At 45.7% G+C, this 27,631-nt stretch overlaps 7 protein-coding genes and 11 non-coding genes across 18 annotated transcripts; 4 read left to right on the top strand and 14 right to left on the bottom strand.

Annotated features, from left to right (window-relative positions):
- Nucleotides 1-65: 65 nt before the first annotated feature.
- On the bottom strand, nt 66-139 carry Pmar_PMAR004811. The gene has a single exon. It is a non-coding gene; the product is annotated as a tRNA-Val (tRNA).
- Nucleotides 140-771: 632 nt separating this feature from the next.
- On the bottom strand, nt 772-845 carry Pmar_PMAR004812. Its single transcript has one exon. It is a non-coding gene; the product is annotated as a tRNA-Val (tRNA).
- A 97-nt stretch (nt 846-942) lies between these two features.
- Nucleotides 943-1,016, bottom strand: Pmar_PMAR004813. Its single transcript has one exon. It is a non-coding gene; the product is annotated as a tRNA-Val (tRNA).
- A 98-nt stretch (nt 1,017-1,114) lies between these two features.
- On the bottom strand, nt 1,115-1,188 carry Pmar_PMAR004814. The gene has a single exon. It is a non-coding gene; the product is annotated as a tRNA-Val (tRNA).
- A 632-nt stretch (nt 1,189-1,820) lies between these two features.
- Nucleotides 1,821-1,894, bottom strand: Pmar_PMAR004815. The gene has a single exon. It is a non-coding gene; the product is annotated as a tRNA-Val (tRNA).
- Nucleotides 1,895-1,991: 97 nt separating this feature from the next.
- On the bottom strand, nt 1,992-2,065 carry Pmar_PMAR004816. Its single transcript has one exon. It is a non-coding gene; the product is annotated as a tRNA-Val (tRNA).
- Nucleotides 2,066-2,163: 98 nt separating this feature from the next.
- Pmar_PMAR004817 lies at nt 2,164-2,237 on the bottom strand. The gene has a single exon. It is a non-coding gene; the product is annotated as a tRNA-Val (tRNA).
- Nucleotides 2,238-2,335: 98 nt separating this feature from the next.
- On the bottom strand, nt 2,336-2,409 carry Pmar_PMAR004818. The gene has a single exon. It is a non-coding gene; the product is annotated as a tRNA-Val (tRNA).
- Nucleotides 2,410-3,041: 632 nt separating this feature from the next.
- Nucleotides 3,042-3,115, bottom strand: Pmar_PMAR004819. Its single transcript has one exon. It is a non-coding gene; the product is annotated as a tRNA-Val (tRNA).
- A 97-nt stretch (nt 3,116-3,212) lies between these two features.
- Pmar_PMAR004820 lies at nt 3,213-3,286 on the bottom strand. The gene has a single exon. It is a non-coding gene; the product is annotated as a tRNA-Val (tRNA).
- Nucleotides 3,287-3,384: 98 nt separating this feature from the next.
- Pmar_PMAR004821 lies at nt 3,385-3,458 on the bottom strand. The gene has a single exon. It is a non-coding gene; the product is annotated as a tRNA-Val (tRNA).
- Nucleotides 3,459-6,731: 3,273 nt separating this feature from the next.
- Pmar_PMAR004822 (60S ribosomal subunit protein L4, putative) lies at nt 6,732-7,913 on the top strand (the record flags this gene model as incomplete). The annotated part of the gene is made up of 1 exon (XM_002769695.1): nt 6,732-7,913. The coding sequence occupies one exon, from the start codon at nt 6,732-6,734 to the stop codon at nt 7,911-7,913; it is 1,182 nt and encodes a 393-aa protein (XP_002769741.1).
- Nucleotides 7,914-8,724: 811 nt separating this feature from the next.
- Nucleotides 8,725-9,207, top strand: Pmar_PMAR004823 (hypothetical protein; the record flags this gene model as incomplete). The annotated part of the gene is made up of 3 exons (XM_002769696.1): nt 8,725-8,804; nt 8,854-8,962; nt 9,160-9,207. The coding sequence occupies 3 exons, from the start codon at nt 8,725-8,727 to the stop codon at nt 9,205-9,207; spliced, it is 237 nt and encodes a 78-aa protein (XP_002769742.1).
- A 2,438-nt stretch (nt 9,208-11,645) lies between these two features.
- Pmar_PMAR004824 (hypothetical protein) lies at nt 11,646-12,167 on the top strand (the record flags this gene model as incomplete). Its single annotated transcript, XM_002769697.1, has 2 exons — nt 11,646-11,942; nt 11,994-12,167. The coding sequence occupies 2 exons, from the start codon at nt 11,646-11,648 to the stop codon at nt 12,165-12,167; spliced, it is 471 nt and encodes a 156-aa protein (XP_002769743.1).
- Nucleotides 12,168-18,024: 5,857 nt separating this feature from the next.
- Pmar_PMAR004825 (hypothetical protein) lies at nt 18,025-18,554 on the bottom strand (the record flags this gene model as incomplete). Its single annotated transcript, XM_002769698.1, has 2 exons — nt 18,025-18,068; nt 18,272-18,554. 2 exons carry the CDS (start codon nt 18,552-18,554, stop codon nt 18,025-18,027), a joined length of 327 nt encoding a protein of 108 aa, XP_002769744.1.
- A 652-nt stretch (nt 18,555-19,206) lies between these two features.
- Pmar_PMAR004826 (protein kinase, putative) lies at nt 19,207-20,558 on the top strand (the record flags this gene model as incomplete). Its single annotated transcript, XM_002769699.1, has 9 exons — nt 19,207-19,366; nt 19,424-19,546; nt 19,603-19,727; nt 19,775-19,840; nt 19,892-20,005; nt 20,054-20,177; nt 20,221-20,308; nt 20,350-20,446; nt 20,490-20,558. The coding sequence occupies 9 exons, from the start codon at nt 19,207-19,209 to the stop codon at nt 20,556-20,558; spliced, it is 966 nt and encodes a 321-aa protein (XP_002769745.1).
- Nucleotides 20,559-22,612: 2,054 nt separating this feature from the next.
- On the bottom strand, nt 22,613-23,202 carry Pmar_PMAR004827 (hypothetical protein; the record flags this gene model as incomplete). Its single annotated transcript, XM_002769700.1, has 4 exons — nt 22,613-22,794; nt 22,837-22,949; nt 23,001-23,082; nt 23,135-23,202. 4 exons carry the CDS (start codon nt 23,200-23,202, stop codon nt 22,662-22,664), a joined length of 396 nt encoding a protein of 131 aa, XP_002769746.1. The 3' UTR covers nt 22,613-22,661.
- Nucleotides 23,203-24,312: 1,110 nt separating this feature from the next.
- Nucleotides 24,313-26,225, bottom strand: Pmar_PMAR004828 (conserved hypothetical protein; the record flags this gene model as incomplete). The annotated part of the gene is made up of 9 exons (XM_002769701.1): nt 24,313-24,376; nt 24,422-24,516; nt 24,569-24,725; nt 24,790-24,913; nt 24,972-25,035; nt 25,690-25,752; nt 25,806-25,903; nt 25,952-26,006; nt 26,058-26,225. The coding sequence occupies 9 exons, from the start codon at nt 26,223-26,225 to the stop codon at nt 24,313-24,315; spliced, it is 888 nt and encodes a 295-aa protein (XP_002769747.1).
- Nucleotides 26,226-27,631: the final 1,406 nt, after the last annotated feature.

A 27,631-nucleotide genomic window follows, 5' to 3' on the forward strand; every position in this document is an offset into this window, starting at 1 on the left:
CCGACTCCGTTGCTTCTGTGTGTGTGATACAAACTAATGCGAGTCTTTTTATAATGATTGTAACATACTGGAACCGAGAATCGAACTCGGGACCTACTGCGTGTTAGGCAGTCGTCATAACCAACTAGACCATTCCAGCAAAACGACGATGGATACAGTGCAAGTGACAGGTGGACTGAAGGCCCGCTCCCCCTTGGACAAAGTTAACCTCGGAGTTTCTCAGATCATAACATTGTCCAGGGGACACGGGGAGACTCTTTCGCACAATATGCCGTTGCGGGAAGTTCTGTGTATCCGCTTCGTTAAAAAGCGGGAAGTAATGGGTTCTATAGTGGTGATACAGAGCTACTCAGTAGAGAAAATGTTATCATTTATATCACCATCACTTTTGCATTCTATATGTCACCAATCACCACGATATCGGTTAAAGTGGTTCATCGCTGTGTTGCGTTCTTCTGATAGCGCTGACGGTGTGTGCCCGTGATCATAGGATAATCCTAAATATACCAACGCTCACTAAAAACACGTGAACTTGGACGATAAGGCAATGGCGGTCTGGAGTTTCCCTAGATTCGGTGGTTAGTGATGCCAGTTGACCAAGATGGGGGAGCAGAATTGAGCTGCGCGCGAGCAGAAATGCACGTGCGAAGAGATATGGCGGGGTATAAACGAAACAGTGGGATGAGTGTTTGGAGAGACGCGCCAGTTAAACTCGTCAGTGGCCGCATCAATGATACACAGTGATGCAAGTCTTTATATAATAAAGACACATACTGGAACCGAGAATCGAACTCGGGACCTACTGCGTGTGAGGCAGTCGTCATAACCGACTAGACCATTCCAGCAAGGTAGTAATATACCTAATGTTTGTCTCTCGACGACGCACCGTTGCGTTTATGTGTTTGATAAAGTGAGGTGACTCTTATTTTGATAATGATAACATACTGGAACCGAGAATCGAACTCGGGACCTACTGCGTGTTAGGCAGTCGTCATAACCAACTAGACCATTCCAGCAAGTTAAAAATGGAACGAATATTTGTCTCTCACCGACTCCGTTGCATTCTGTGTGTTTGATACAAACTAATGCGAGTCTTTTTATAATGATTGTAACATACTGGAACCGAGAATCGAACTCGGGACCTACTGCGTGTTAGGCAGTCGTCATAACCAACTAGACCATTCCAGCAAAACGACATTGGATACAGTGCAAGTGGCAGGTGGACTGAAGGCCCGCTCCCCCTTGGACAAAGTTAACCCCGGAGTTTCTCAGATCATAACATTGTCCAGGGGACACGGGGAGACTCTTTCGCACAATATGCCGTTGCGGGAAGTTCTGTGTATCCGCTTCGTTAAAAAGCGGGAAGTAATGGGTTCTATAGTGGTGATACAGAGCTACTCAGTAGAGAAAATGTTATCATTCATATCACCATCACTTTTGCATTCTATGTGTCACCAATCACCACGATATTGGTTAAAGTGGTTCATCGCTGTGTTGCGTTCTTCTGATAGCGCTGACGGTGTGTGCCCGTGATCATAGGGTAATCCTAAATATACCAACGCTCACTAAAAACGCGTGAACTTGGACGATAAGGCGACGGCGGTCTGGATTTTCCCTAGATTCGGTAGTTAGTGATGCCACTTGACCAAGATGGGGGAGCAGAATTGAGCTGCGCGCGAGCAGAAATGCACGTGCGAAGAGATATGGCGGGGTATAAACGAAACAGTGGGATGAGTATTTGGAGAGACGCGCCAGTTAAACTCGTCAGTGGCCGCATCAATGATACACAGTGATGCAAGTCTTTATATAATAAAGACACATACTGGAACCGAGAATCGAACTCGGGACCTACTGCGTGTGAGGCAGTCGTCATAACCGACTAGACCATTCCAGCAAGGTAGTAATATACCTAATGTTTGTCTCTCGACGACGCACCGTTGCGTTTATGTGTTTGATAAAGTGAGGTGACTCTTATTTTGATAATGATAACATACTGGAACCGAGAATCGAACTCGGGACCTACTGCGTGTTAGGCAGTCGTCATAACCAACTAGACCATTCCAGCAAGTTAAAAATGGAACGAATATTTGTCTCTCACCGACTCCGTTGCATTCTGTGTGTTTGATACAAACTAATGCGAGTCTTTTTATAATGATTGTAACATACTGGAACCGAGAATCGAACTCGGGACCTACTGCGTGTTAGGCAGTCGTCATAACCAACTAGACCATTCCAGCAAGTTAAAAATGGAACGAATATTTGTCTCTCACCGACTCCGTTGCATTCTGTGTGTGTGATACAAACTAATGCGAGTCTTTTTATAATGATTGTAACATACTGGAACCGAGAATCGAACTCGGGACCTACTGCGTGTTAGGCAGTCGTCATAACCAACTAGACCATTCCAGCAAAACGACGATGGATACAGTGCAAGTGACAGGTGGACTGAAGGCCCGCTCCCCCTTGGACAAAGTTAACCTCGGAGTTTCTCAGATCATAACATTGTCCAGGGGACACGGGGAGACTCTTTCGCACAATATGCCGTTGCGGGAAGTTCTGTGTATCCGCTTCGTTAAAAAGCGGGAAGTAATGGGTTCTATAGTGGTGATACAGAGCTACTCAGTAGAGAAAATGTTATCATTCATATCACCATCACTTTTGCATTCTATGTGTCACCAATCACCACGATATTGGTTAAAGTGGTTCATCGCTGTGTTGCGTTCTTCTGATAGCGCTGACGGTGTGTGCCCGTGATCATAGGGTAATCCTAAATATACCAACGCTCACTAAAAACGCGTGAACTTGGACGATAAGGCGACGGCGGTCTGGATTTTCCCTAGATTCGGTAGTTAGTGATGCCACTTGACCAAGATGGGGGAGCAGAATTGAGCTGCGCGCGAGCAGAAATGCACGTGCGAAGAGATATGGCGGGGTATAAACGAAACAGTGGGATGAGTATTTGGAGAGACGCGCCAGTTAAACTCGTCAGTGGCCGCATCAATGATACACAGTGATGCAAGTCTTTATATAATAAAGACACATACTGGAACCGAGAATCGAACTCGGGACCTACTGCGTGTGAGGCAGTCGTCATAACCGACTAGACCATTCCAGCAAGATAGTAATATACCTAATGTTTGTCTCTCGACGACGCACCGTTGCGTTTATGTGTTTGATAAAGTGAGGTGACTCTTATTTTGATAATGATAACATACTGGAACCGAGAATCGAACTCGGGACCTACTGCGTGTTAGGCAGTCGTCATAACCAACTAGACCATTCCAGCAAGTTAAAAATGGAACGAATATTTGTCTCTCACCGACTCCGTTGCATTCTGTGTGTGTGATACAAACTAATGCGAGTCTTTTTATAATGATTGTAACATACTGGAACCGAGAATCGAACTCGGGACCTACTGCGTGTTAGGCAGTCGTCATAACCAACTAGACCATTCCAGCAAAACGACGATGGATACAGTGCAAGTGACAGGTGGACTGAAGGCCCGCTCCCCCTTGGACAAAGTTAACCTCGGAGTTTCTCAGATCATAACATTGTCCAGGGGACACGGGGAGACCTGAATCAAGACCGCATCACTCGATAATCAAACTCGGGTTGTTACAGGACTACTATCGTATACTACCACTAACTCATGATGACTAAATCATTGTGTCCATTCCGCCTATGATTATTATGTCCAACTCTGGTCAAGCATCAGATAAGATCGGCTCTCCGATTTGAGTACCTCCCTCAGTGCTCATACTCTTGGGCTATATAAGAACACTCCGTAGAAATTTATATGATATGAAAGTGTACGAATCAATCTTGAACGATTTGGAACTGTTGTAAACACCCCAATACGAATTCAAATTATATCAATTTGTATTTTACGTCTCGTAACTGTACCAAACGGCACTGTACGAATGAAGCGGGAATCGCATTGATGAATAACCACCAACTCCAAGACCTCGTGTGACTTTCTGAAACTCCATGACATCACCAATTAATACCACAGTTTAAAGCGTTTCCTCTCGGCAGCCTGGCAAAAATATGATATAGACTGTGGGTAGATGATACTGCCCTTTTACGTCTTCGGCCTCCAGCATCCTCATACCGCGCCGGAGTAACCTTGCTGCTTCCTTTTCCGCATCCACCCCCGTGGCTTCGTCGAATTCTCGTACTGACAGAATATGGGCACTAGATGATATGGTTGACTGGGAATCTGTTTCACGTTGGGGTAAAGAAACGCACAGAGACTACCATCGAGCTTTGGAGCTAATGATTCAACATTCATGAGGTTAAAAGATTCAGCCGAATCTTTGAGCCTCTCCATTGCCGCCTCTCTCCTACAAGCACTACGACGATTGAGGTAGAAGACTGGAATCGATATGATCCAGACGATCGGGAATGTCCGTGATACTGCCCGTGACACTGAATCGAGTACAAGCGTCATGTGGCAAGATATAAAGACTACTTTCCTACCACTGCCAGCCATTACTGGCTCCATCACGGCATGTGCTGCAGCTGCAGTTATGGCTACTACTCCTGATGCCTGGGCTGCTGACATGAACAGCTCGATTGGTGTCTTCTCATGGATCTCTCTGTGCCGCAAATGCACGGTCATTTACCTCATAATACACTGATCAAAGAGTTGGCTTAGAAGTAACATTTGTAACAACACCATTACTCTATCGTTATGGTTAGTAGATTGTTGATGTAGAAAACGTCATTAACAGGACAATAATAACGAGACCGTAGGAAATGACAAAGGTGGAGCGAAATAGGCAGTAATGATGATGATCAGCGAGTAAGTAGGTATTACTGCAATACAGCCCCTTATATTATGTGCCAATACCCCAGCTATCATATTAGTACTGTAAGACAAGGTTGTATGCAGGTGCTAAGTATGCATACTCTACTTTGTAACATATTCCCTTACAGTTGCACCTCTGAGCCTCATGAACATGAGTCAGATGGAAGATAGATTGTTAGCTCTTCCAGTCTTAGCCAGCAGGACCAGTTCAAAACGCAGTTCAATAACAATACTCCTCGATACGACGATATTAACGATACTACTAGTAGTAGTAGTACCCTATTACCCTTTCTACTATTTCTACTACTCTCTGTGAGCTGGTATCACATCCTGGACTGCAAGGCTGCTGTAGGAGGCATGGGAGAGCCTCCTTGTGCTCTAGTCCCACCAGCACCTTTCACCAGAAGACTACTAGACGAAGATGAGGAGAATGACGAGAAGAAAGCCGCCTATGACAATAACTATACACACGACATACAAGTAATGATGGATAATGATGCATGAGTAGTAGGAGTATCCAGAACATGGGCAGCTGCTGATTGCGATGATAAGCTATTATATTATCACTGTCGAGACAATACCCTCAGGTATAGTAGTTTCCTCGCTGCCATGAGCATACCGGTATGCAGTCGAGGGTGATTCCGCCATCCGTCCCTGGTTATTATAACCTAGTGCAACATACTATACTCTTAGATCTGCCATACTTACATTCATGACGAGCATGCAACGCCTCTACAGCAGCTATGACTGGGGCATAACATCGAGTATGCCTAGAAGCACATTGGGGATGAACCGGCTATGATAGAGACTTACTCGTCAAGTACTACACGATCACTTGAGGTGCTACTATACTTCACTGCTCGTTTTGCATAGGATATAGGGCTAGTAGAGCCTATTGGTAGCTCTAGGTCATCCTCAAGCTCATGGAAGAGGGCATCAATACTATCCTCATTCATCAAAGAGTCATCCGAGGTATGCATAGAGTAATTGAACTGAAGAATGGGGTCTCTATCTAGTAGCGATAATACCAAAACATTACCATTATCTTGGATCTTATCCTTCGTAGTAAGACGATCAAGGCGTGCTCATGGGCAGATAGATTATTATCGATTATCTGCTTCATTATCCTACTCTTCAACTCCATCAATCGATCTGTTATAAACGTCCCATTCCACCGCTCAGGGCTCTGCCTTGGCTCAGCTGAGGAAGTACTCAACAAGCACCTCCACCATGTAGCATTACTGTGATGTGATGATACTCTGGAGACTGGAGAATTAGGCTTGGGCGATGCTCTCAAAGGTTGGTGAGTGGTAGTAGTCTGGTTGGAGTAAATGACAATATCTCATTGACAGTGAGTACTACTGGCTTTTTGTCGGTACATCTTGACCGATGCCGATATCTGTCATCATCATTAATCCTCCTTATCATATGCCATATGTTATTATAGTGTGAAGCTAGTACTACCTATCACATGTTTATGTCCTACTTAATACTAGTGGTAGGAGTCACCTTGTCCTGTCCATGCCTCCTCCTTTTCGGTGATGCTTTCCCGACCCTAGCTGATGATGATCTAGTCCTCCCCCTATTCTCCTACACCAACTATACCGAGTATCCATGATAATGGTATAACTACTGTCAGTTTTGGTGTAACATCATCATGTCCATTCATAAGGCTAGGCCGCGATCCAGAGACCTCTAAAACCTGCGACGTTGCTGCTACTACTGATGCTCTATTGTGTTTTGCACACTCCTTTTCTGAAAACAATCATAAACATAATCAACTGCTGATTTACCACCCATGTTAATGATAGAGGTACGGGATGTGGTATCATGCGCGCGACATAAAAGCGCTCGCCCATAGCTTATCGATTGTCGGCTGTAGCATTGTGAGTTTCTTTCAAGGTAATAAGACCTCTACACGATGTCCACAGCTCGGCCCGTCGTATCAGTATACGATCTCTCTGGATCGTCATCCAGCACTACCTGTGCTCCTACCGTCTTCCAGGCCCCTCTTAGGCCCGACCTAGTGAGGTCTGTCCACTCCGCTATGGCCAAGAACAAGCGTCAGGCTCGTGGTGTTAAGTTTGAGGCTGGTTATGAGACCGCTGCTGCCTCCTGGGGTACCGGTCGTGCCGTGTCTCGTATCCCTCGTGTCCCTGGTGGTGGTACTCACCGTTCGGGTCAGGGTGCCTTCGGTAACATGTGCCGTGGTGGTGGAATGTTCGCTCCTCTTAAGACCTGGAGACGCTGGCATCGCAAGTCTAACCTGACTGAGAAGCGTCATGCCATGGCCTCTGCCATTGCCGCGTCTGCCTTGCCCCCTCTTGTCATGGCCCGTGGTCATCGCATTGGTGAGGTACCTGAGCTTCCTCTCGTCCTCTCTCAGGGTGTTGAGTCTGTTCAGAAGACTAAGGATGCCGTTGCCGTCCTTGAGGCCCTTGGTGCAGGTGCCGACCTCCAGAGGGTTAAAGATTCTAAGAAGATCCGTGCTGGTGCCGGTAAGATGCGTAATCGTCGTTACGTCATGCGTCGTGGTCCTCTTGTCGTCTATGCCGAGGATGATGGTCTTACCAAGGCCTTCCGTAACATCCCCGGTATCGAGCTCTGCCAGGTTGATCGTCTCAACCTCTTGCAGGTCGCTCCTGGTGGCACTTTCGGCAGATTCATTATCTGGACTCAGCCCGCCTTCGACCGTCTTCAGCAGCTCTTCGGTTCCTACAGGTCCGGTGCTGCTTTGAAGTCTGGTTACAGGCTTCCTAGGCCTTTGATGACCAATGCTGATGTGGCTAAGATCATCAACTCTGAGGAGGTTCAGGCTGTCTGCCGTCCTGCTCTTGCTCCTGCTCGCCGTGTTGGCCAGAAGAAGAATGCCCTTAAGAACCGCCAGATGATGGCTAAGCTCAACCCTGGTGCTCTTCATCGTGCTAAGCTGCGTGCTCAGGCCCAGCAGGAGGGTACTCAGGCTCATGCTCAGAAGGTTGCTGCTATCCGTGCCCGTGCTGAGCAGGCCAAGAAGAGCGCTAATGTCGGTAAGACCTTCTACAAGGAGCTTACTGCCGCTTATCAGCCCACCGTCGAGAGCGAGTCGGAGGATGAGGAGTAAATTGGAGTCGCAATATTCGATATCGCGTGTATCGGGATATAAGAGCGTTTGATACCGGTAGAGGATTGGAGTGTACTGTTGTGTTTGTATTATGGTTTAGTGTAGGGGAGACACTACAAGGGTAGTTAGACGTCATCGGCATTAGTATTGTTGGTGTGGGGATGAGGTGCTGTAGACAGAGTTGAAACAAAGTACCATTGTGAGGATGCTTTCGAGAAGAGAGTGGTCGTTTTAGACCTCGAGGTGGTGGTGGGTGTATCAGGGACTAATGTATTACAACACAGTAGCGGATATAGATCAGTAGGCTATACATGGTAGGTGTTAATTGGGTAAGGTTGAGAGAGGGGGAAAACGGTCCTGACGATCGCTCTGCTGTCGTCATACTCTTGATGTTGAAACCATGGGCCAAGATGCATACGATAGTGAGGAGATGGCAAACTATACCATACAAGTCGACCACTGACGGGATGACTTCGACGATGACCTCATCTGTGTCGTCATGAAGGTTTCACTTGATGCGTATAACGAGAATCTCTACCACTCATGGAAGGATCTGATCTTCTTGATAGAGTTTGTGCCATGAGCCAATAGGGAGTAGGGAGATTGTGGCCTTCGTTGCAAAAGACACGTTGATTACCTCCTATCTCGCCTCTGTACAGAATGCTTCTATCACCAGTAATTCCACACCCTATCCTCAACGCTGTTTCGTCAGCTTGTTATGTTCATCCCAATCGACTAACTTCTCCTTCATGATGACAGTGTGAGCTACCCACATGTTCCACTTGTAGTTTTTTGTCTCTCCCTTCTGTTAATGTTCCGCCCGAGAGAGCTTTCATATGCCCTGGGACGTACTCTCGTTAAGGAGGCAGACCACGAGGAGAGGAATGGCTTGTAGTAGTGCTATACTATCCTTATCGATGCTGTAATACCATAACACCAGACTAGCCACTGATGATGGTATGATGGTAGCAGCGGGAAGGGCCTCATTGAATGACGAATCGTCTAGGACCATTAGGGCGGTTGCTGCTAATGTTTATATGGAGTACAAGGTACTAGCGCGGCTTTGACATCGGCTCCTTATCTTGTTATGGTTACTCATGTCTTCAGTGTACGCAGCATACTATGGGTTCTCCGTTGACATCATTGCTTATGCAATGTGAATACAGGCCTGGATAGAAGACATCAGTTAGAGTAACTCCATTCGCTCAATGAGTGTGTGAGGGTGATCAAATGGTAGTCTTACTAGCTGTTGTTGGAGAAGATGAGGAGAGTAATGCAAAAAGAGTGGAGGTAAACGGTAGTTAATCATATGCTAGTCACGACTGGCCGGAACAAGGGTTGCTACAGACCTGGACTTCCTTAAGGGTGAAGTCTTTAATAAGATACTGATAATAAGGGAAGCATCATTACCTTCTAATGGCCCATAATGCTACTCATGCCAATCCTCAATAGTTACACTATCTGCTGAATACCAATCATAACCATATCACTACCCTTGGGGATATGTTTTGTTCTCACGTGAGGCAGCCGCCCCTCAATACCTCCTCGTAGGGTATCCTGCATTATCACCGCTGTACCAATGGACTCTGCGGCTTATATCCAGCTTGATACTACTAATGCATCGCCATATCATCCACCAGTAGTTGATAATAATATAGAGGCCAGAAAGTAGGGATATGCCTATGTAAGAGTGTGCAATGATGTCCTATAGGTATGCTAGAGAGGCATTGATACCATCGTTGTTGCCAGCGATCGAGGCACTACTTGAAGAGGTAAAAGATAATGGGCATTTGGCCTATTGGTTGAGCAGGAAGGTAGTATATGTATTAGCTATATGCCAACGACATCCCACTCAGCATACAGAGCGTAGTGCTAGACGCAGCCTCACGCAGAAGAAACCTTCCCTTAAGCGTCCCAGTGATGGGAGACTAGATGCCGCCTCGGTGGCTCGTCGTAGTAGTAACAGAGGGCATGGGAGTATGTTGGGGCTACCTGATTCTCCTCATCATCATTCTGTTATGTCATCAGTTGATGATGGAGGGAAGACGGTTGTAGACGGGGAGGAGCGACGACCGGTCGATGCCTTCGATCCATTAGTCTGGATTGCTAACTACCTTAAGGGTTCCCGCAGCCAACACCACCACCATGATGATGATTATGAGCATGTTACCAGCAACACATCGCAGCATTATGACGGGAATCACGTCAACAGCGTCCTGGGGTCCCAATGTGTCGATGATGCTGATGTGGTAGTGCAAGGGGGAAATGTGGAGTTGAAAGAGGAGGACGAAGGTATGCATCATTAGTGTCCATCACCATCCAATCCTCCAGGAGCCCTTATAGAGAACGTAGTGGAGCAAGACGGATAGCATCATTGTCATCATGTGTGTATTTGGACATGCTACCACTCCTCTTTGAACTTATCATCTCTCCATTGTTGCCTTTCGTTACATCACTATCCTCTATCCGTCTTCAGTTTATTACATGCACCCAATGCAGGGACAGCAGCATCAGCAGCATCAGCAGCATCAGCAGCAGTCGGCCCCTTCGACATTGTTCATGGCTAGAGCAGCCACGACTGGTCCTACTACCTCTCCAATGCCATCCTCCTCCGTCCGACCTAATTCCTCACCACTTGGTCACTCTCGACCACCACAAAAGCAGCTACCAGCATTCCGGTGGAGTGCTGACTTGCATCTACCCCCAACTACCCCTACTCGATGGCGGCCACCGGGTCCTGATATAGGCAGCAATGGTATTCTATGGAGGCTTGACGTAGAACCTCAGAGACATACATCTTCGGCCTCTTCTCCATGCCGATCGAATGATAACACTACTCATCATCGTCAGGATGCCCAACGAGGTATGAATGGTAGAGGAGATGGTAGAGGCTCAACGGTGGTTACCAAACTTGGGAGGGATACCGTCAACAACAACAACAACTCAATACCCTTGAAGAGGCGACGTTCGCATACGACCGTAGCAGCATCAGCGTCAGATAAGGCTGCTTCCAGTCGTAAAGTCCCTCGGCCGGCGCCTATCAACCTGGTCCAATCTACTCGATTCGGTGCTCAAGGCTTGCGGGGGGGACCACCTCTCCCGACAAGGTCATCATCATCATCATTACATCAACATCGTCGTCATCATACGGGTTCTAGTCAAACAAAGCATGGTATTGACAGATGTAGTAGTAAGAGCTTTGCCCCTCGGTACGCCCCTAAAGGCCATCTAGCAGATAAACGTATCAACAGTAGCCATGCCTCTGTTCATACTAAGGAGTGCCCGGTTAAACATAAATGGGTTGATGATGGTAGTGATGATACTAATCATAGGCAGAGGTCATCTAATACTGGCGACGAGTGTAGTAGTCATGAGGGCTCATTCAAGCATCATCGGCGTAATGGTCGTGGTGATAATGATGATCAATGTCGTTGTCCAGTGTGTGCAGCATTGTTAGAGCCTCATGCTACAAGGGCTCGAGAGAATAACCTCAAGTTGCTTACGACAGCCCTCGATGTACCTCCTGATGCCAGGACGATCTCCTTACGTTATGGTTGCCGATATGGTCATAAGTTCACTCAAATACAGAATGTATCAGCTCCCTATGATATGCCCTTGTCATGCCCTCAGTGCCGGCTTGCTAAGGCACCACCTCCTCTAAGGTCTGGTCTATTCCGTGGTAAGGTGGGTAGTACTACTACTAGTAGCACTTGTCGAGGTAAAGCATCATCAATGGATCCCATGGCTGGCTTGACTCCACGAGAGAGACAGGCAGCTGCATTGAAGGCTGCTAAGATGGAATATCAAGCATCTCTACATAAGGGGGTATCCCCTTCCTATCAAACACTGGAGGCTACTGCTAAGATCAATCAATTGGTTACTCGTTTGAAGTCAAAGGTGCCTAGCACACGTGAACAAGTCGTTTTGGGTATTGTAGAATGCCCTGATGAATTAGGCTTATGGCCTCTATTACGGAGTCTATTAGATATACAACCTCAGCCTGGGCAGACAGAAGTGGATAAAGATAAGGTAATATAGATGGAGTATTCCCCTACAGCCTTACAGCCTTCCTGTCTTCAGCTTTATCGTCGAGCAGCGTTATTATGCCACCCTGATAAGTGTGACCATGATCGTGCTAAGGAGGCCTTTGCCAAGCTGAGTGCTGAGTATGCAGCATCTAATAATGCTGCGAATGCTTTCCGTACTACTGTCGTTACTGGACCTCCCTCTGCCACCACCGGCCCTCGCCGATGATCCCCATCACCTCAGTGTCACTACTCTCGTTCTATCACTATAGCCTCATTTTCTGGTATTGACATAATTACTGTAATAGTGCGTCACTGCTTGTTGATTGTCTGCTGCTGCTGTGGCCCTTGTTTGGCTACTTTTAGACCCTTGGGGGCATCCCCTCACAGAGTACCTACTCTGGAGGGTACTTCTGACCAGTATCGTCTATATATGTTGCTTTATCATTATTATCACTATGAGAATAGGTTTATGTATCATTGTTATTATCGATAGCCACCATTAATATTCTGATTACAACTGTAGTATATCACTGTAGACCATCCGAACAGATTGCAGTCGTCATTGCGTTCGTCCGTGAGAAGGCATCAACTCAATATGCCAGTGTTCATCATCCATATTATAATCCATGCCAACTACAGAGTCGACTTCTCTTCCATCGATAGACATCAGGAACAGCAATAACGTACTCGCTGTAGACTCTACAGTAGGCTACCCCTCACTTCAACAGCCTGGAGTACGACACTGAGATTATCATCAACAGATCCATGTCTAGGGCCCCGATGATGTTAGTCTGACGATGTCAGACGGTGTTGTTAGCCTCAGAGGGGTGTATTCGTTAGGGACTCAAGGCATAGACCGAAGGACGACCAGAAGAACCACAGGAGGTCTGCCCTGCCCAACCTCGTGGGAATACCATCGACAGAAACGCCGTATTGGTTACATATTTGGGTCCCCCTAACACGAAATACAGCCGAGGTGGCGATGGAGAGGGTGGAGGGGAGGCCAGGGCAAAGTTAGTCGTGAGTGATAGTGGTGCTTCGCGAGGTGTATATTCGTTTACTATTATCATCATCACCTGTCGAGTTCACTCACCCTGAAGTTGCAGTAACCCGGCATCTAAGCCATCACATGTGGACGTCAACACTGATCTTCCCCCTCCCCAAGTTTATGCCTCATCACCGACGCCCGAGATGATGAGCTACAGTCCCCCACGCTAGCGCTGCTCAATTTCCGAGTATCCGACGGTTGTTGGTTGTCAACCCACATGCCTCTCATACAGAACTCTTCGTCTATATTGTGCTCAGAGATGTTAGGGAAGACGACAATTATTAATACTGTTCTATACCACTGGATCTCTCGCTATCGCGTTGAACGTAGCAGTACCGTTCGAGGGTTTCGGGTTATACCACTATTGCCTTCTGCTCTCAATGAGAACCTTTCACCTATGTACGTGAACTGGGCACCAACAACACCCAGTATGTGCATACAGCGGCTTGAATAAACTCTACGCAACAGTAGGTTCGCCTCTCTGGGTTGTGAATCCTGGATCTCGAGACTCATTATCATGGACGAAGAAGAGAGCTTCAATTCTTCCTTTATACTCATCATGCCGTGGTGAGCCTTGTCCATTCCTAAGCCAGAATACTTAGATGATAGTATGATGGCCATAGCTCTACCGTTCCCCAACGTATGATGCCACCTTGGAGATCAACCACTGCATCACTGAGTCGGATACTCCCCAACTCGAGCATACCATTCACGAGCCGATCACCTGTGGGGAGGTACGCTTCTGTAGATGTCCTCGATATGTCCCTTACCACCGAGATAAGCTGTCAAGGCCTGCACTGGGCCCCACTTGCCCCATACTTTACCACTCCCACAATCATAATGCAGCTCTACCTGTGACAATACATCCCTACAATAGCTGGTTACCAGCAACTAACCTCCCAGACGATGGATTTCCACCATCCTGCTATACCGGCGTTTCTTTCCATCATCAAGCATCCATCTGATGATGACTCGAATACTCGAGGAGCTGGAAGACGACAGGCCAAGCCGGTCTCATCACGGTGTAGCTGCCACTTTTGAATCCTCGTTCGGCAACGGGCTCCCTTGCGTCATGAGCTTGCCATCGTCCCCTCCTATGGAATGACTAGTAGCCTCCTCAATATCGAGCCGCTCTCCTCTGCATGATGGGCAGACGTCTTTCACATCTGCTGGTGGTCCATTGAAGGGATGTGGAGACCGGACCTGTAATGGACATCACTGCCACTGCTTCTAATGATGTACTCCACTGGAACTATCTACCTAAGTGCCACTCCGCCAGATAGACTCATGATTATGATTGTGTAAGAGCGTAGAAGAGGACGTGAGAATGGGGTCGGATAGGGGCGAGTCACTCATGAGCCTAGGGTGTTTGCCAAGTGGCTGCTGCCCCAACCGTATCATGGTATCATCTGCGACTAGTACTACACCTGGGAAACATTCTGACATACACCTCATTCATACAGCCGTCAAGGTATACACTCATGAGTACCATTGCCTGCCTTCTCTGACTGTCATCAACAATGGCATGGTCAACATCACTATGATCATTGGCCTCAGTTAGGTCGCTCCTTGTACGGACACGTTGACGGTCTCCTATAGATGGTGAAGTAGAGCAAGGGCGTGTCTCAGCCTCTGCATGAAGGCTGATTGGACTCCTGAACCTCCAAGTACGATTAGTTGATAACACTTCAAAATTAATCTTCGTTATCGTATGAGCACTTGCTGATGTATCGACTGCTTCTCTTGAGCTATCTGGGTATGTCTCACTGGAGAGCTTAGACACAACAGTACCTCGAGTCGAGGTCTTCGACTCCTGTTCGTGCAACGATAACAACGACGATGACCACGACGGACTCTAGCCATTATACGATGGTAGGAGGGTAATGAATCCTATATGGCAATCGACGTATCGACGTCGATATGTACTGTGCGGAGGTGTGAACATAACAATACTGTGAACAACGTGAACATGAACTCGATAATGGGGAGCAGGAGGTAACATGCTTCAGATTCTCCCCGTGGTGTCGGTGTCGTCGTGACAAGATGGCATCCATTATCTCCTGACGTTGCTGATCGGTAATACCATGTAACCAGTCATCAAGGAAGGAGTGCGTTCCATTAGTGTGGAGTTGACTTGTTAGATACTTCCTAACTCTCGGATCATTACAGGCACTGGGAGGCATTGATAATCTGAGCTATAGGCGTTCCAGTAACTACGGTGTCACGAGCTTTGCTGGACTACCTTAAAATATGACTATTACGATGAATTGAAGACCTAGGGCGGTGGCGGCGGCGATGGTGATGATGTATCTGTCGGCGTAGGGTAGGACTACTGAGGCTGCGGTAGAGTGTTATTATTACATTCGAGCTACCCCTGTGTGATGATGATGATGCCTCCTTTATATCTGCCTCCTCTGCCATACGTATCATATCTTTATGGAACTGGATCCTATTGGATGGCGACCTCTCCAAGCATGGGAATCTTGATAGGCTCATGTCAGGATCGAATAGTTGCTTGAACATAGCATTAATTCTTACATCCACTTTACCTTCTATTTCACTACACGTTCTCAATAAGTCTGGATATTCATATTCTAGTATTATCCATCTCACGCATACCTTTAGTAATAGGACACACCGTGGTAGCCAATAAGATGCTCCTCGACTGCAATGCCCTCTATTATTACTACTGCATATCTTAGGTAAAGTGGATACCATTTGAGACCATAGTTGGAGTATAGTCATAACTAGTCTATGACGGTAGGGTTTAGGGAGAGCAGCATGATGATAGAGCTCATCCTCTCGAGTAGTAGTAGGACTATGATGGTAGTAGCCGCTACTGTTCGTGTTACTACCAGAGCAAGCAGTGGTAGTAGTAGTGCCAAACATGAGCCAGTAAGCTAGATGGGCTAGGAGACCGGCTAACCTAGGTAGCTTACATTCCTTACATATCCTATGGAACTGTGATACCGGTCGAATGGGAGCCTCCTTATCATCGATGTGTGGTAGTCGTGTATTGCGGGCATCGAGTAGTAGCTGTATAGGGTAAGTATTGGCTACGTAATTCATAATGAAGTCTTGTATTGTAGGAATGGTGATATCTATAGACTTGCTCCTTACGATATTATTCAATACTATAGGATCTATATCACCCTCCATCGTAATCATCATATCAGTACTACTACCACTGTATCTTCCCCAGACATATTCCTGCCTTACCAACCTATCATGACCTGAGGCTGATGCTGAGGGATCCCCAAAGTAAGCAAAAGGCCATATAAATCTACTCGCGAGACGGTGCACTTCGGCATCATCATCATCATTATCAGTAGTAGTATGCCTCATAGGTCCAGCCTCATCATCACCATCATGAGAATGGTGTAAGTGTGGTGTAGTCTCAGGGAGTTGTATGGCATCGTCAGCAGCATGATACACTGTACTCCTACCTCCTTGCTGTTGTCGGAGATACTCCAACTCGTGTAGTATGCCGTGCCCGATTGGAAATGTAACCTCGTTATTGCCATCATGACTACCCTCCTTATTGGGGTCTTTATCTCCTTCCTTACTGAAGCATTCAGATACTATCTTGGTAGTAGTAGTATGATGATGATGTATCCATACACTAGGTGGTAGTATTGATGATGGTGATGCATGAGACATAAGGAGGGGAGGTATCGACGATGCCTCGTCCACCACAATGGCCGGGGATGATCCAACAGGCGTGGTCCTATGAGAATATGACTCTTCTCGTGAGCCCTTGCTGTGGTTCAAAGGTGATGATTCTATCATACTGTTATTGTTACGACCTCCTCCCCCTCCTCCTTCCTGTAGTCTTATCCTATGATGATGGGAATTGCTACCATGGTACTGCCACTGCTGAATGAGCATCATCTTACGACCAACTGTGGGTGTAACACCAATACTCTCCAAGTACTTTGTAGCATGATAATCATCATCATCATACACGGCAGTGCTCCCAGAGCTATGTCGCTTTCCTCCATTCCTCTTCCCTCCATCATCATCATGATAGTCTTGTATAGTCGTATTAGAATGAAGAGGGTCTTGAGCCATTAGAGAGTGGGCTACAATCCCAATGAGGATACCTATATTCATTGATAGTCCCATCACAACAACACGCTTAATTCAGGCTTCATGTTGATGCATACTACTATGCTTGTTGTTGTTGTTGAGAGTAGTAGAGCTTAATGTTACGTATAACTCATACCGAATATAGCAGCATACACAGTACCTCTCTCCCCAACTCAACAACACAGTAGTTGGATGGGTTAATACCAATTACAGATTGTTATGGAGTGGGATGTTGTATCATCAATTCATAATAATAATGGTGCATTGTTACTGACAGTTGACGATAATAGTCTATGCAAGGGAGTATATGAGCAACAACAATGAGAGCAATATAAATTGGGACATTGCACTCCGTTTTAGTTGCAATATCAATAACAACAATAATGCTGCTGCTGTTAGTGTTGGCACCAGTACTCACTGTCTCTACCCAACTACACTCCCCATTGACCACTTTATTATGGTTTGACCACACCAAGTAGTAATAATTGGAGAAAAGCAGGATCGGGACTATTATGATACTACAATGGTAGATGAGGATAATTATAATATATTACAACAACAGTACTAATGATAACAATATGAACTACTTAATGGTCATTGTCGATGAATGGCGGCGGCACGTCCATAGTTATCATAAGGCCGACGATTATTACTATTAGCATCAGTCGGAGGTGTTGTGGTCATGCCAGATTTGGCATTAGTAGCAGCACCACATGTGTTGCCAAGAGTATTAAACCTCCTCACTTTATTAGCTGGTAGTACAGCTTGCCCAGGGGGAGACTCATCTGGATGTTGCTGCCGTTGTCGTCGCCTGCTATTCTTACCAACACCGACTGGACCCGCATCCTCCACAAGGCTGCTACCATCGTGATAATGATCAGGTGATGATGATTGAAGAGTGATAGGAGCCGCCATAGTAGTATCGTGTACACCAGAGTTATACTGATCAGTTGCCATAATAGATGCTGATCGAGAGGAACTCCGCGATGCCTGAGGTACAGGGCCAGTAGTAGTAGCAACACGGCATATATTAATGCGATGCATATTCGAATTAGTAGAGGACGAAGATGGGATATATCCTCCAATAACCGATGGTGGAGATGCACTCGACGATGAAGCAGCTGTAGTACTAGTAGAGTCGCTTATAGCCTGTGGTTGCTCCAATAAGGATCTCAAACTCTCAGCCATATTACGTACCATCTCAGCCTCACACTTAGATTGTGGTAGCTTACCCGTCTTGTAGTAGGTCATTATCTTTTGCCTTGTTGATGCCCATTTAGTCCTCACTTGTTTAGGTGTCCGAAATACATCACCATTAGCCTTACGAAGCTCACTGGCCACATCATCAAATGCTTGACCTCTCGCTGCTACTGCATCACGAGAGCTTGACCGTGATATTATAATCTTGGCACGATACAATATCTCCGCCTCAAAAACCTTTAAGTCGTCACCAGAGAACCTTATATACTGCGACATGATGATGATGATATCCAATGACAGTCAGAATAGGGTAATCTGTAGCTGAGCGATAGCTGCTGATGCCTGCCAATAGGGACAATTAAAATACAATCCTGTGAAAGTAGTATACAAATAGTAGCTACTCAGTAGCTATTATATCTCAAGGTTTATGAAATATTATAAAACTCCACCATCTATGCCTCAAGTAATTCATCAGGTATCTCACAGGAAAACCGTAATGAGCAACACAATCACCATATCCCCACACGACGACGACGCCGTGTATCTTCACGTCACGTGCTCATCATAGCTCGCCCGCCACAAAGGAGGAGGAGCCGCTCGAAACGGATACACTTTCCAACCATGGTCGTCGTCGTGGTGGTGATTGGTATGGGCAATGATGAGTAAGCTAGGTGGAACATCCTAGCTGTTGAATATAATATCATTACGATTCAAGAATAGCTATTGGAGAGGCATTCACGCTGTGTTAACATCTTGTTGTGTGACGGCCCCCCGCCGCACCTTGAGACACGTGGTCGGCGTCTCTTCTTGCTACCTTGTCCTGTCTCGCTACTCTCTGTCATCTATTCTAATGCCTTTCGAAGGATGGAACATTTATACAGTGCGGTATTAGCAGTCCTTCTTATTGGTGATAAGATTACTTATCAAAATGCCTAGCAGCAGCAAAATGAATCTGGATGATTTCTACTTTATCCGTACTCTGGGGACAGGGAGTTTCGGTAGAGTGAAGTATGCCAAGTATAAGGGTGATGGACAACATTACGCTGTCAAGTTCATGAAGAAGCACGAGATACTAAAGCTGAAACAAGGTAGTGTCCAAGCAGGGAGGTAGCAGTAGAGTAATAGCTGCTGTTGATGTTGTTCAGTTGATCACATCAACGCTGAGCGTAACCTCCTTAATCAACTCAATCATCCTTTTATAGTCAATATGCGGGGATCATTCAAGGACACTAGATTCGTTTATATCGTGATGGAAGTCGTCAATGGAGGTAATACCCAACCTACTACCAATACTAGCATCATCAGAGGTAATCCTCACGCTTAGGTGAGCTATTTACTCATTTACGACGGGCTAGGAAGTTCACTGATGAGCAGTCTAAGTTCTATGCTGCACAGATAGCTGCTGCTTTTGACTACATGCATGGCAAGAATATCATCCATAGGGATTTGGTATTAATATAGAGTACTGATGATGTACGGATATGATGATATTTCAGAAACCAGAGAACATCCTTTTATGTGGTGATGGATACAGCAAGCTCACCGACTTTGGATTTGCTAAGGTCATCCCTTAACATAAGTTTATCCCGTACACTCCTCTCTATTGTCTTTAGATAATCGAGCCTGGTGCCCGAACCTATACTCTATGTGGCACTCCAGAGTACATAGCACCAGAAGTGTTGTTGAATAAGGGACATGGCAAACCTGTGGACTGGTGGACTCTTGGGGTAGTAGTCATGGTTGAGACCTCCCATTGTAAGGTGACTACTATTCAGGTACTCATATATGAGATGATTGTTGGACAGCCACCCTTCTGTGATGAGGAACCAATGGGCATCTATCAGAAGATACTAGCTGGCAAAATCTACTTCCCTAAGTACTTCGATAAGAATGCTAAGGGTAGGGAGTAAGCCTACTGCGTCGTTACAGCTTAGTATATCAGGATTAGTGAAGAAGATCCTCACTGCAGACCTCTCCAAGAGGTACGGCAACCTCAAGAATGGTGCTGATGATATCAAGAAGCATAAATGGTATTGGTCTGGTAGATGGTATGCTTGATATTTAGCATTAGGTTTGCGAGCATTGACTGGGATGCACTACTGCGTAAGGAGATACCAGCACCATATAAGCCGGATATGAAAGATGCTAACGACATTAGTAATTATGAGGTGAGTATGACCATATATTATAACCACCAATACACATCGTTAGGATATCCCTGAGTCAACTGAGTTACCACCATCCGTCCCGGCTGCTGCTGATCCTTTCACTGACTGGTAATAATTAGGATGCTCATCATCATCATGATGATGAAGAAGAAGTCATCATCTTCTTCCTACTTTATAAATTCAATCACAGCTAGAGTATTTGGTAGTATATGATACAACAACATTGTTATTGCTACTTATGGATATACTCTCTATTAGTATTACATTTTGTATTTACTATTAGCTGTCTTTTAAGGAGGCTCCTGCTACTACTACTGCTGCTGCTGCTGAGCATTATGGAATTAGTGTAGTTTGCAGTCTATCTACACTTATACTACTGCATAGTCGACCATGACTACATCATGCTATTGCTTATCCCAGTGACTCGGCACATTATTATGATGGTAGTGATTTTGATAAAGTGTGTTAATGATGATGATTATGATCAACACTCTATGTGGCGTTCAGTCCTCAGTCACTGTATCATCACAACACATCCTACCCACTCTAACACAGAGCGGACGTCATATCATGCTCACCGTTATATGCTATCATCACCTTTGCCACATAACCTCATCAACAGCAGAGTCAAATCACAGCTCCGATCATAATGGTGCTAGGGTGCACCACCACCATCGGCCGCCGCCGCCGATTCTGATGCTGTGCACCACTTGTTTGGTCCCTGGAGTAGATTTCTTCATACTCTCATTCAGTAGGCATGCAAAATGAGTCGCACATCTTCCGGTGGATGGACGAAGTCCCCCGATGGTCGTGATACAGGTCTACACTCCATATGTGTACCAATGGCCCTAATATGCCAGTACTAGTGGGTATGTTCGGAGTCAGTTTTCTATTTCCTGGTCACTACAATGTGACCACAACCTTACGAGTTACAACTGTCATTACAATGACAGTCGGATATTTGAGATGCACGAAGGAAGCGGGTATTAGGATGACGCTACTCGGAAATTTACATGTGGTGTATCGGATATTGCACGTGACCGTCGAATCGGATAAATGTGTGCGGGTCGGAAATAATCATGACGGGTCGGATATTCCCATGCGGTTGGCCAGAGATAATTTAATAGTGCGGGGGTCGGAAACATGATCGGGAAATGCTGTAGTTCTCGGAGGAGCAATTCAGAAGCTAGACCACCAACGGGCAGTCGGGCACATCGTATCCGCTACTACGGATTACCATAGATGTACTATCATTCTATAATTGATATTGATAGTAGTGATATACCAAGTATGGTCTTCTCTCTCTCGAGGTTGTTGTTGCGGCCCTCCCTTCCCAGAATCTCCCTAGTTTTGTCTTCCTCCTTTTCCCCTAATAGACAGCCCGTGTACTCGAGTGTTTGTTACAGTTGGTACGACCAAGTTCGATCCACTCGTACAACGTGTATGCTAAATGAGATTTCTTGAGTTTCTGTATGACCAACTCGGCACTAGAGAGGTGCTCCTCCGATACGGTAACACTTTCTACGCTGATACTCTGAAGGTGCACTCGAGAGGGCCAAGCAAGGAGTTGTTGATGGTATCACTGTAACTGGGAATTCATTGAATCCCGAACGTAGTGTGATCGGGAATACGAGTTTGATGAGCATGATAGGACAACAGGTATGATAGCCGATATCAAACACGCCGACTTGGTATTCGACATTCGGGAGCTGGTAGTATAGTGAAAACCTTGAGGGTGATACGCTGCTACAGTTCATATCATAGTGCCATCGTGTTACATATGTAACGGGAGAGGAATGATAAAACGCAGCCCATCCCCTGTGTCGTTTGTAATGATGCATTGATGGGCAACCACCAAGATGAGCTGGCAAATGCAATGAGGCTGTATGCACTCGTTGCGCCCAGTGGCGGCTCTGAGGAGCTGCTAGAGACTACATTTAGTAGTTTGAGACATATTCTGCCTAAGCTTAAGGTCTGTGATAGACCTACAGGTATACAACGTTTGTTGGATACTATATATGATGTGTTCCCATCATAATTGTGAGGGAGTTGGGTTGTACTAGATTCATGACTTTGTCAAGAGAGCAGGTATCCTTCCATGCCGAGATGGACGATGCCCACTAATTTAGCCTTCCACTTTGTATACAACGACAGTACTGCACTGAGTGATATAATACCATACGATGATGGCACTTATTGCAGTGAAGACGTAGAGTCATCGACAGTGATTATCACTCCGTGGTGAGCTCTCAAGGCTTTCTAAACGAGTCACCAATAGTGAATTCAACATCTGTCCAAAGTGATGTGCTCCCATTACAGCTGACAATAACTGTTCGATCGTCTCAAACCTACCAAGTCCTACAAACATAACAACCCGACAGAGGACATACCTTCGCCCAATGAGCAGTTCATGATTAGGTTTAGTCGACGAGTCCCCCTCCAATATGAAGTGAGATCGATTGAGTACTACTATGAGCTCTCGAGTTTTATCATCATTGGGTATCTGAAGCCCAATAGTAGCATTGACGATGATGGTATATCTAGCCAACAGTACCAAGCGGAAGGTGACACTATCCTTCTCGCGGTTAGTTATCTCCATCTGATGGAAGTAACCAGAATAGTGTCGCATAATATAACTGATGTGGAGGTTGTTATTAACATCAATGATAGTATTAGAACTTAGTTTACTCCACATCTTTTAAAACATCCTCCTCGTTTGTGCTGCATTCCCCTTCTATTATTGCTGTCGATGACATACACGGAATAGGAATGATGCCTGATGTTGATGATTACACAACACAACAATAATATTCAGTAAGATAAAAGTGATCCTGTCAACAATCTCCTTCAAAGTGCTCATGTATGATTTCTATCGCACAACTCCTTCCTCATTCCCACATCACATGACGCCATATCAACAGCTCGGAGCTGCAATGACATAGCATCTAGATCCGTTAGAAGTCTATTGGCAGAAAAGGTGATGTCAAGCTACAATAGAAAAGAAACGGTCGATGGACCTATGAAGAAGGTCAGTAGATGCCGCTCTTTATTATCATCATGTTGTATAGCAATGTGGTACATTACCAGTAACATAACCATCATAACAACATCTCGTGATATGATGCACCACATAAAGGGCAAGGGCATGGTAACTACATGATGATGCTGATTCTCATAATCAGAGTGGTATTACAAGAGGAGGGATGTCCTCGGAAAACCAGATAAATAATGTAAGACCGTACTACCGATGAGAGCCACTAGTGCATACCTGTTGTACAGCTACACCCATAATACTATGTTATAGCATGATGCATTACATGGATACTTCCTTGATACCTTCATAATTGGGCAACTCCAACTTACCAGTTTGTATACATCTAGCACGGCTAATGCCTGATAGATAGTATCACACCACATGGGGAGAGGTCAACAACTACCTGACCAACCACAATCCTTCCTCATATTTGCTGGAGCATCACATGGGTTATAGGTGTATATCACCACTGCCGATACTACAACAAAGATGATAAAGGTGCGGTAGGAGAATGAGGAGTATGGCTTACCGATAATTAATAGGAGTAGGGGGATAGTACTCCGACGTGTGGCTTTCTTATCACCTTCTACGGCCATACTCGATAGAGTAATAAATGCTCTATGAGAGTTATAGATAATAAGATGACTATAACGCTAGTGATGGAGCAGTCATTGCGTGGAAGAAAAGGCTATTATGATTGCAAGCAGTAGTAGGCAGGCAGTATAATGATGAGCATTAGGATCATACTGCTATAGGGTGCGTAAGACGTACGAATGGTGGTGAGTTACACGAAATGTATAGAAGGACGTAAGAGGGTAGTAGTTGGTGATGATCAGAGGAAGTCGGCATAGTCATCATACTCATCATCATATTCACCATAACCATCATCCCCGTACCTAATATAGACTCCTTCTACTAACCCTAAGATAGGTGCTATCTACATCATATCTATCTCGGCTTGATAATCAACCTTGGCACCCTTCTTCATTTGTGATACATCAGTAGCCTGTTTCTTACGGTTCCTATCCTTCTCAGCCTACACACCATAGTAGCTTACCACTATCGGCCGCCGTAGCCTGAGTGAGTACCTTCTCTTGCTTCTTTGATGTAACCAATGCTTGTAACTCCTTAATAAGCTTGGTACACTCATCCTGGTCCAACTTCTCTTCAATCCCTCTAAGGGTATCTCGCATAAAGTTGAATACTGCTGCTTTAGTACGGCAATCATTTAATTTGCCAACACATCTACAACAAGGGCAGCAGTAGCTATCAGTCATAATCACTACTGCGATGCTATCACCAATATTACCGTTCACTAAGCTGTTCAACGTCCTTCAACGTCTTCAACTGTAATTCCTCGAATGAATCCTTCTCCACAACAGTAGTAGTCTCACGTATCTTCACGTGTTGTTGTTGATCTTCACAACCACTACCTATACAACTAATAACTACCATCACGACGATGATGATAATCAGTGAGATCACTATTACTAGCATCATTGGGGGTAGATACACCAAACATATCACAAATATTCTCCATATCGGCCTTCTCTATCTACAGCATACCCCATCATCTATACCTTTCAGAAATCTTTTTGGCGGATTAGGCTATCAATTCAGCTGATAAGGAAGTCACCTTCGCGAACAGGGACATCAATTTAGCGATGAAGGTTGAATAGGGAAATCAATTTCGCGAATAAAAACATCAATTTCATGATTAAGGAATGCAACTTCACGAGCAAGGACATCAATTTAGGGTAGGAGCTCTGATGATGACGATTTACGATGTGCAGCTCTATAAGCCATTCCTGGATGATAGCGCAACCCCACACGAGGCTCAGAAACCATATTAATAGTTAATTGCAACTATTCGGCATGCCATGACTGACATAGAAATATATAAAAAATCTCAACGTCAGAACTGAATCGCCCGAAATAAGCACGACACGGCACGCAGTGTTTCTCTCTCGGAGAGAGAAACACTACAGATGACAAGCTGGGCAACATCTTTCCAGAAGTATCTTCGGGAAAGATGCTTCTGCGCAGCGTAAAGGATTCGTTTACACATTATCTGTCAATTCTAGCAGCACGAAGATTCTTCTGTGTTCATCAGAGCTCTAACCCGAAATTGGTGTCCTTGCTTGTGAAGTTGCATTCCTTAATCATGAAATTGATGTCTTTATTCGCGAAATTGATTTCCCTATTCAACCTTCATCGCTAAATTGATGTCCCTGTCCGCGAAGGTGACTTCCTTATCAGCTGAATTGATAGCCTAATCCGCCAAAAAGATTTCTGAAAGGTATAGTATCCTAATACTACTACTACCATTCGCTGTTGACGAGCCTTCTCAGCTATAGGATCATCGAGAGGCATATCATCAGCATCAAACTCCTTAGTTGTGGAAGTAACCTTTGTACCACTACCTAGTATCACCACTGCGAAGGCTATGATGACCCTTCATCGTGTATTACCCTTATCGCCCTGTTTTTGCTGCTTGCTGGCTGACTTCTTGACGGTGGTAGCAACCTACTAGCATTATAAAGACATCACCCTCCCCCCTGGGTTATATATTACTACCTGTGGTGCGGTGGTGGCTGCTAAAGCCTTCTCAGCTGCAGCCTCCTTATTATTATTCAGTTCGATATCATCTAGACCGGCATCGGCAGCCTCCCAATCATCATCAGAATCGCTATCATCCCATTGTTCATTCAATTTAGATGGACCAGCACACGAGGAGGAGGACATACTAACGTAATAATAATTTTCAACAATCTAAGGGTCGTTGAAATGATGATGATGAACTCTCATAACTATGTCGTAGTACCCGGCCGGGCACGCCCAGATGATCGGTTCGTTAGGTGTAGGTGCTAGGCCTCCTTGAACGTACTACATGCCTTGGGAGGTCGTATTGTCTCGTGTAAGTAGTCCTGCTATTACTAATGAGGGGAGGATGGTGAGGTATCATCTATACCAATAGGTAATAGGGGGTGGGTATCAGGGAGGCTCTCTCTCACTGTTACTACACATGTAAAGTAGGGTCATGCATAGACCGTCTACATGGTAGTAGGCTTGGCACTATACGCTTGATCATGTTAGAGATCCTTCTAAAGGTATGGAGCGTCGGTATCGGCTTGTATTGGTATCAAGCCTGAGCAATCGTTCTAGGACCCATGAAGCAGAGGGGAACGAGTAATGGTGATGGGAGGGAGTGCGATAACCTTCCGAAATGGCCATTACTAGCGAGTTTCACTTGACGTTAACGGAATAGATTATCACCGACTAACCGTAGTGAAGGAGAAGAAGAAGAAGAAGAAGAAGAAGAAGAAGAAGAAGAAGAAGAAGAAGAGGAGGAGGAGGAGGAGGAGGAGGAGACACCATTACCCTATGAGCACTTTACCTAGATAGGCAGTAAAATTTCACGTCCATTTGAGCTGTCGGTGCAAAGTTATGCAGGTGACCCTTAACGGACTCTTTAGATTGGGCGTATTGTACCCGAGCTGTGACGCCTCATCGTCCACTTTGTCGATCGATGCATGCTTACCCTCGTACGATGCTGCCTATGATGGATGCTCCCCGGGGGCACCCCTACCACCATCCAATACTCTAGTTGGCCCTCAGACATGGAAGTCACTAAGATCTAGCCCCCACTCTACCACCGAGGATCAAGGGTCGCCACGCATTGAGGTACCACCCCATGGCCATCGGCCTCTGGAATGCTCCTTGTTGTTGGTCAGAGGAGGGGGAACTTTACTCAAAGGGTACTTGTTCTGGTGCCGGCCTAAGCTGTTGTGATGTGTGTCATGGTTATACCAACGACTATCATACTTCTCATCACCTGTCGAGTAGTATCACCAACAACATGATCGGTGGAGGAGGTGCCTATATGGTACCACATGGATGGGTACATCATCAATCCTTAAGCGTATTGATGTGATGTCACCTCGCACCGTTGCTGTTGCCACATACACCAGGCAGTGCCCGATGGCAGGAATCGCTAATACAGGTATCGCGTTCATAGAGACGCGACTGCCACCTTCATGTCTCCCTCCTGAGACGGCAGATCATCGTTGCATAGTTCATCATGTTGTCTCGTCCCTTTTCATTCGACTTTCCCTCCTGAGCTTGTCGGTAATAGAGATCCCATTACCGTA

This window comes from Perkinsus marinus (genome assembly GCF_000006405.1).
Source record: "Perkinsus marinus ATCC 50983 genomic scaffold scf_1104296964984, whole genome shotgun sequence".
In the NCBI taxonomy this organism is placed as follows: Eukaryota; Perkinsozoa; order Perkinsida; family Perkinsidae; genus Perkinsus; species Perkinsus marinus.